Source organism: Suricata suricatta, chromosome 10 (assembly GCF_006229205.1).
Source record: "Suricata suricatta isolate VVHF042 chromosome 10, meerkat_22Aug2017_6uvM2_HiC, whole genome shotgun sequence".
Lineage (NCBI taxonomy): Eukaryota > Metazoa > Chordata > Mammalia > Carnivora > Herpestidae > Suricata > Suricata suricatta.
Window position 1 is genome coordinate 85,980,513 of NC_043709.1, and position 9,096 is coordinate 85,989,608.

Sequence of the window (9,096 nt, forward strand, 5' to 3'; positions counted from 1 at the left end):
ATGGTTTCTATGAGGGAGTTTGTTTTCATGGAAAACAGCAACAAAATATCACCTGCCTATGAGACTTGAATTCTTCCATCTAAATCCTTTACATCTCCTCAAAATGAAGAGTTCCAGTCCTTAAAAACTCATTCCAAATTTGTCTATCATTTTAGAATTAAATACTAGAATATCTCTTCTTTATTCGTCTGAACATACATATACCACAAAATGATAAATAGGCCAAATATGGTATTAAAATGATCCCTGTTATAACTTTTCCATGTCATTGTCTTGCAAGAGTTATTAAAGGTAAAGACCCCTCTAACAACAATAAAAAAAATTCAGGCTGGGAGCCTTACTGGGAGTCATCCTCAACTTTTACCATTTAAACTTTTTCCTTAAGTTTGACAAAAGTATTGAACAGAATTATTATTTTCTTGTTTACTTATGACCTATTCACATTCCACTTGATATATTATTTGTCAAATATTTACTGAGTTTCCACATCGTGCTTAATATCGCACTAGGTAATATACTGCTCTTAAGAATTTCATACTGGGGCACCTAGGTGATTTAGTCAGTTGAGGTCTGACTCTTGATTTCAGCTCAGATCATGACCCCAAGGTCAAGGGATTGAGCCCTCTGTTGGGCTCTGCACTGAGCTTGGAGGCTTCTTAAGATTCTCTTTCTCCCTCTCTCTCTCTCTCTGCTTCTCTCCCCAGCTCATTCTCATTCTCATTCTCTCTCCCTCTCTCTCTCTCTTTCTCTCTCTCCAAATAAATAAATAAATAAATAAATAAATAAATAAAATAATAATAATCTCATATTATAGTGGTGGTCAGGGAACAATAATATGAGAAAACCCTTCCTTCATAAGCAAGTCTCAGTATGTCATGGGAAATAGATATTATAGCAAAATAACTCCTAAAATATGATACATGTTTGAACTATGTAGACATCAATGATGTGCTTAAGTTGATTTTTCTCTTATTCTATATTTTTGTAGGTAGCTGAGTTCGTATTTAAAATCTATGAATTATGAAATTATAATGATTACATTACAAAAGGACTTGTCTCAAGATCTCAACACTGAACTATAAATTCAATTATACAGATACTATATCTAAATAGTTCATTTACATGCAACTTTCCTTCTAGGAATTCATCTTCTCAAAAATAACATGAGATGCAACTTCAAATGTAAAACAATGATGACATCATGAGATAGACAAATTTGATAAGATTTGCAAAAGAATATAGAAATTATACTTACTAAAGTATAAAATTGCCTTAACAACAAAATGTCACTTGAAACTCAATTACTTGGTAGTATATAGCTTATCAGGCAAACATAAATAACATGTCTTACCAAGCAAAACATTAGCCTCAGATGTTGACTGACCATACTGTTGCTCTATATATTTGAAGATATAAGTAATAGCACCAATATGACTGCTGGCCAGTAGCAATGATGAAAATAGTAATATAACATATAGGGGATTGGTAAGGATGCTTTTCAAGGACTGGAAAAAATCTATAAAATTATAAAGATTAGATATTATAATGCATCTTAAAATATGTTAATATCTTAATTTTATAAGTATAATAAAAGTGTTATAAGATTGAAAATTACCTAAATCTATAACATAGAAAGTCAGAGTACCCTGCAATTCTACTGTCACTAGTTTTTTATACTTTCCTTTATTTTTTCATATGCTCATTAATAGCTATTCAGTTAGTTCATTTTACCCCAAAATGAAATCATACATACATACTTTCATCTTGCTCAGTTCACTTCATACTTGGATATTCTTAGCACTCTACCATACAACTGTCTATATCATTAATTCATTTATTCATTCATTCAACAAATATTTGGTTTTCAGCTGGGTCCCAGGTGATATGCTAGGTGCTCAAGAAACAAAAGTGAATAGACATGCAATGTCTCTTATTTATTAGCACTTGGTATTAATTTTTATGTTAATAATACAATTATTAAGTAGAAATTTGCCTTTAAGCAGAAAGTTCACAGAAATGAGAAGATCAAAGTTAAAAAATTATAAAGTTCTATTTAATGCAGGACTCAGATTTATTTCTTGGCATACAGCTTTTCTGCTATAAAATACTATATAGTATTATAAATCACCTTTCTTGTAGTACAAGAAGAGGAAGAGAATGATGATGTTGTGTCTCAGGTGACATTATTACCATACTAGTACAACAATCTGTGCCTACAAACAGGTGTGTAACAAATTCAAAACTTCTGTCAATGGCAAGAGTTTTATGATCTGGGCCTATAATTAGAAGGGTGACCAACTGTAATGAAAGTTAAAAGTAGAAGGACTTTCTGAGAAGCAATTGTACTAAGTATCAGAGTCTAGTAAGACAGAGCCAGGTATGGTTACTTACAGATGGATGACATGGACTCTGAAACATCTCGCTCTATAGGTCTCTAAAGGTTTCTATCAGATAGAGTCAGAACTATGCTTTCTGCCCAATGACAACTAAGAAATAGTTTCATCTACTTTCATTTGAAATTAACAATTTCGAATTAACTATAAATGTGAAATACTTACCAGTTATGTTTTCACTAACATTTTGCCCATGGTTGGTCACATTAGCCTTTGGACTCCTTTCCTCATTTGTTTTGAGCAAATGCAAAGATGCTAAATCTTTCCTTTGTTTCTGTGGTTTATCCAGATTTTTGGGCAGGAAAAAGAAAGGTATGGAGGACATAATGGATAATATTCCAGCCACAAGGAAACCAAGCCACCAGGCACCAACCCACCGAGAATCCTTAGGAGTTATTCTGATACTGCCTAGAATAAAGAATTAGAAACGGCCAGTCAAAAAATCATTTTGATTTTTTGCAATAAATTCTGAGCAATAATAATAATGATTGCTGTCCTTCATAGATACAGAAAGCAAACTCTATTACATCAATTCTGAGACACTAATTCTTTCATTTTGTTCACACTTCATCACACAGATAGTAAAGAACTACTGAAAAAGTGAATTTAGTATTTGGAAGAATGATATCCTGTACTTGAAAAGTATTATGTTACCTTGTTCTTATTATACTTACTGAGATCTACATATCCAATATCCACGTACATTTTAGCAAACAGAGATCCCTGTATAAAGCCAATGATTGGACCAATCATTGATATTGCATGCAAAGTACCTAAAAATATTATAAAACAGCTTTATCAGATGCCAAGAATAACATTATACAAGTCTCCAAATAATTTTTAATAAGTAAAAAAAAATGAACTTAGGACCACCATTATTTCAAGGATGAACCCAGGAAAATTAATCATAAAATTCAATATTTTCTGTACATTACCTAAATAAAAAGAAGAATGTCCTGTTTCAGCAAAATCATCAATATAAGAAATCCCCAAGGGTACTATGGGGGTTTCCCCAATTCCACGGAGCAAATTACCCAGTAGTACATATATCCATATATATGATCCAGATTCCTTTTCACAACCTATGCAGACAAGAGAGTGTTTTATTTTAAATATTAATTTTAGCATTTATATTAGAAACTCAACTGCCTTAACCCCTTAATCATTCCATTTAAGATTTTTTGATTTTTTCTAATTATGAGTGATTCATAATCTAAAAAATCTGGCAATATAAAAAAGCAAAAAGTAAACAAGTAAAAACTAAATTATCTATAATCCCACCACATACAGAAAGCTATTTCTCATGTTCATATGTATCTTCCGCATTTTCAGTTCACATAAAAATAGGCATAATATTTATTTATATTATATATTTAAATGTCCAGGTCATAGTATAATCTCTTTTTACACTTAACATCATATTATGTCAATTTCCCCATGTTTTTAAGATGTTGTTTATATCAGGGTTTTAGTGACTGCCTGGTGGTGTGCTGAATAAGTTTTGTAATTTATTAAATTAATCCCTTACTTTTTACTCACAAAGTATTTTGAAGTTTTCACTCTGTTAAATAGGAATGCTGTGGCTATAACTGTAAACAAATCCTGTCACATTTCTGATTATTTCTTTAAGATAAGTCAGTAAAAGTAGAATTGCTGATTTAAGCATATACACATACTATTGTTCTGTACTATATTGAAAATTAACTTACAAAAAGCTAGAAACTTATATACTCCTAGCAATACATAAAACATCTTCCTCTATATATCATTTATTTTTATTTTTAATAAGCACAGGTAGAAAAATCATTTAATTTTTAATTTTTTCTAATAAGTAGGAACACTAATAGGTAAAAAAATTATAATTTATAATTTGTGTCTTAATAGGTTAAAAAAAGTCTTTAATTGGTGTAATAATTGTGTTTTTTCCTTACAGAGTAAAGTTACATTTTTACATATTTATACCACTTTCTTAATTTAAATGTATGTATTCATGTCGATTTCCTACTGAAATATTATTTTCTTATTACTTCTAAAAGCTTCTTATATATAACATATATTAACATGGTTTTGTATTATATACATAAGATGCAATTTTTCCTGTTTTTAATCACTTTTTCTAATAAATCTCATAATAATTTTTTACAGATATAATTAAATTGACCAGTTTTAGAATATTTATTAGTGACACTATAAATTCTTACCTTTTTCTACTATCTTAGGTGATGTCCTATTGAAAAACAAACTCTCACTAATTGAACAGGTTGGAAAGCTTGTTGTTAAATTTTCTGATGGATTATTAAGAGTTTCTGTAGAATACCTGTAACTGTAAGAATATCACTAGTTTTAAAGTTTTGCTTATATACTGAATAGTTTCACTCTCCCAGAAATACCGAGAAATTTTCCCATTTTATTGGCACTATTTTTTCTCTTAATTATCAGAATCCTTTTTGTGAGCTTCCCAGCTTGTATTTTAGGGGATGTGATGGGTATATATGAATGGGAATGCCCATTAAGAAATATTGTTCAATACTCCCAAGGAAAGATTTATCATTCTAGGAGTGCTTATATTCTGTTCAAGATATGAAATATCTTGGTTTCATGCTTTGTTTTAAAAACAAACAAACAAACCTGATAACTATATCTGTCCACCGATTTGAATTATCCTCAAAGGTGGTCACAATCTAAACCTCCTGATAAACTTTCTGATAAAATGTAATAAACTTTAGTGTTTTACAAGTCAATCTACAATGTATACCACTTCATATATATTGTTTGTCAATAACCTGTCCGACCTTCTGTCAAAGATACTCATGGTCCCGTCTCTCATGCACACTCAAATGTCTGACTCTATAAAACTTAATTTAAAAAAATCTAGTCTGTTTCAATTTAATGAGGATGGACTTAATGAAGACAACAGAGATGGAGCTATGACAAAGACAAGTGCTGGGCAAAAATGCTGAGGTGCCCTCTGAGCTCCAAGGACGGCCTACTGCAGGCCGGGCATTATGCTCAACTCCAGAAAACTAGATATGAAAACACAGCTTTTGTACTTAGAGCATTTTATTCTCTTTAAGATACACATATACAATAAAAGACATGATAAGCTTAATATAACAGGTCCTGAGTTGTCAAACAGGAAAAGGAGATGATCAGCTTTCCTCTGAGGTGAGGAAGGTGGTGGATTAAAAAAGAATTCACAATGAAGGTGACATGTGAGATAAATCTTAAAAAAGGATAGGGGCTTAACAGGTAGATAAAGAAAGAAAATTATGCAAGGCTATAGGAACACTACGTACAAAGATACAACATGTCATGGCACACATGGAAAACCACAAGACTCAAGTGTGAGTCTCCACTCCAGGGAGTGGTGTAAGATGAGGCTAGAAAGACAGCCAAGATATGTAGATGAGTTTAGATATTAATCCATAGGCAAGAGGCGTTCAACAGGTTCAACTATGACCAACAGTAAGAAATATATTTTGCATCACAACCATAACATATACATGTGCACACACACACTCACAAATAGATGGAGAATCAAAATAAAAGTTTCATAAAACAATATTTGTTCTCATATTGTATATTCTTCCATCTTATTCTAGCTTCTCAAAAGTTGTTGATTTCAATAATCTGAATTGATTTATTGATCCACTAGGGGTTCAGAATCTGAAGCTTGAAAACACTGCTGTAGAAAATGGAGAATTTTAAGCAGGAATAAAATAATAGATTTGTGTTTGAAAATGAATAGTATAGAATATGAGTTATAATGGAGTTGAGTTGAGACTGAAGGCAAAAAGTCTAGGCCAGAGATGTGGGAAGCCTAAGTTAGGTTAGGAACAATGGTGATGAAAGAAGGAGACAACTTTGATAAATTGGAAAGAGAATAAGGAAGATTTGGTGGCTACTTGTCATCTGTGTCAAAATAAAAAAAGAATCTAGAATAAGCCCCTTCACTTTGCTTTGAGTTCCACTGTGGCTAAGTGAATCATTATTGAGAGTGTATGTGAAAAATCTGAGCTCGTTTTGGCATAAGGATGAATTTCATTTTGAATAGATGAATGGGAAATTCTTATCAGATGTTAGGCTGGAGACATTAGGTGGTTGATTATACAGAACCTAAGTGTAAGAAAAAATAATGCATACGTGTATATATATATATATATAATGTATAGATATACGTATATGTATAGTATATACATATAAGGCATACACTACACAAATAACCCAGAATGAAAAATGAAGAAGACTGAAGAGGGAGGTTAGGGGATACTGACATTATGGTGTCAGTAGCAGAATAAAAGTATGGGCATGATAAAAATCTACATATATAGGATATAAATCAAGAGACAGAAATACAATGAAAATAAGAAGAGGCAACACCAGGAAGAAGAAAGTTCTTATCAGGTTCAAATAAAGGTGGATAAAGTAATTAATATGCCAAAAGGCAAAAGGCAAGACTGTTGGTGTTGACAATGAATAAGTAATATCTTTAGCAAAAATTGCTCACTGACTTTCAATATCCATTCATCTCTCCATCCATTGTAATAGAAGATAAGATTTTTAGCTAGAAGCATGGTAGCCTATAATAAAGTCTACTTTTTCCAATGTCTTTATATCTGAATGTGAGATATAACAAGGTTCTGGGCAGTGTGAAGTTAGGAGAAGTGTTATACTTCTGAAAATATTTCTTAAGCCCTAGCCAGCATGCACTGTATCTTCTAGTTCTTCTTTCCTTCTTTTATCTTGTTGCCTGGAACAACATTGCCACAGTTTGAAACATGAGGTTGAGGCCATGCAAGGCAGAACAATATTGGGGCACCTGGGGGACCCAGTAGGTTAAGAGTCTGACTCTTGATTTTGGCTTAGGTCAGATCTCATAGTCCATGGGATCAAGCCCCGCATCAGACTCTGCACTGACAGTGTGGAGTCTGCTTTGAATTCACTCTTTCCCTCTCTCTCTGCCCCCACCCACTCATGCTCTATCTCTCTCAAAATAAATAAATAAACATTTTTAAGGCAGAAAAAAACATGATAAAAAGAAGCATGAAACTATCATACCTGGTCTGGCTACATTAATTTTTTATGTGGAAAATAAGTTTCTATTTAATTAGTATCTGGCTCTAAATATAACAATACAATGACCTTAAGAAGAACACTCTCAATGGATATGGTAGTGGGTTAGGTGATGAAATCTTATTGAGTATAAAAAATATCTTGTAAGCAAAGACATGCAGTGTATGTCATATCAAAATGCCATAAAAGTTCATTTATTTCCTATGAAATTGCACACCTTCTTTAGTTTTATTCATATCTCAAAGTCTATGATAGCCATGGCTGATAAAGCAGTATGTTACTTATAACATAGAAAATATACTTTATTTCTGCACATGCTTACTGGATATTCTTTTCAAAAGGTGACTGCTTATTTAAAAGGAAAAACATGAAATTCTACCATTAATTTACAATTAAATAATAATGACAGAACTATTTAATACTTACTATCCCATAAAAAAATGTGGTAAAGCAGTCAAAATACTTCCCGTTCCCATAATGAAGCAACCAACTCCAATTAATTTTGGTCTGTGTAGTTTGGATCCAAAATAACTCACAAATACAATCACAAGCAAATTTCCTAGAAAGAGAATAAAATTATTTTGATATGATTCATCATAGTAAGCACTGAAAGTCCAATTCTGTGTCCGGTAGAATGGGAAGCCTCAGAATGAATACAAATGGTACCTTCCCCCAATATTCATGTAATTTAACTGATAAGATGAAACCCACTTATGTTAAATCATTCACTGTAAAATTGTATGGTCTTACTAATAAAAAGAATGAGTTTTAGATGGGAAAGAAAGCACTTGAATTACCAGGCAATATTAGTGACATAAAATTTTATTAAAGAATTTAAAGTTGTTTGAATTGCTTTTGGTTGCAAAAGTGTAGAAAATCTTCCTGACTTGAGAGAAAGGTGCTCATTCAAGGATTTATTGATTAATTCCTATCATTCTTTAAATTCCTATTAAGTACCTGTCATAGTGTTAGGAGCTAGAAATATTTCAAAAAGGAATAAATAAAGGAATAAATATTTGTCCAACAAGAATATGTATACCACTGATAAAAATAAACAGATGAACAAGGGTGGTATTAGACAACAGAAAGGAAGAACTTAAATTAAGTAGGGGTTACAAGAAAGTTTCCTGGAGGAGAGGCCACCTTGAGATTTAATGTCAAGTATAAATTATTTAGCTTAAAAAGGGGAAGAAGAGAATTCCAAGTAGAGGAAGTCATGACCAACCTAATCCCTAAGGAGCTACATATATAATAGCAAATAGACACAAACCAAGAATTACTAAAACATTTGATGGGGAAAAAACACATTAAACAAAAATCCCAAAATGAACTGGCAGATAAAGTAATCCATGGAGAAACAGTTAAATAAGGAAACTAAAAGGAGGAGAAACTGAAAAACTCCAGCTAGTATCTCTAGATGTACAATGGCATGTTGCATCCATAAAATAAGAAATGGCAGCCTAGAAATAGAGAACAATAAAGAATTTTTGTAAAGCCAGGCAGAGAAGGACAGAAACCATATGTTTGCACTCATAGGTCTAACAGGAAACATTCAGAATGATCTAGCTTCAAGAAAAACAAGCAGTTAGTAGTGCTTAAGAAGAAATGATTCAGTATCTAATGGATAGTT

The 9,096-nt window shown here is 31.9% G+C and overlaps 1 protein-coding gene across 1 annotated transcript in view; it reads right to left on the bottom strand.

Moving 5' to 3' along the window:
* The window catches only part of SLCO1B3 (solute carrier organic anion transporter family member 1B3), a 58,938-nt gene that overhangs the window by 18,045 nt on the left and 31,797 nt on the right, over positions 1–9,096 (bottom strand). Inside the window, exons 3-8 of the mRNA XM_029954365.1 lie at positions 7,893–8,025; positions 4,595–4,716; positions 3,329–3,475; positions 3,068–3,166; positions 2,559–2,801; positions 1,352–1,516 (exon numbers count right to left, since the gene is read on the bottom strand). Coding sequence (XP_029810225.1) covers positions 1,352–1,516; positions 2,559–2,801; positions 3,068–3,166; positions 3,329–3,475; positions 4,595–4,716; positions 7,893–8,025 — 909 coding nt within the window. The remainder of the gene's footprint in view (positions 1–1,351; positions 1,517–2,558; positions 2,802–3,067; positions 3,167–3,328; positions 3,476–4,594; positions 4,717–7,892; positions 8,026–9,096) is intronic.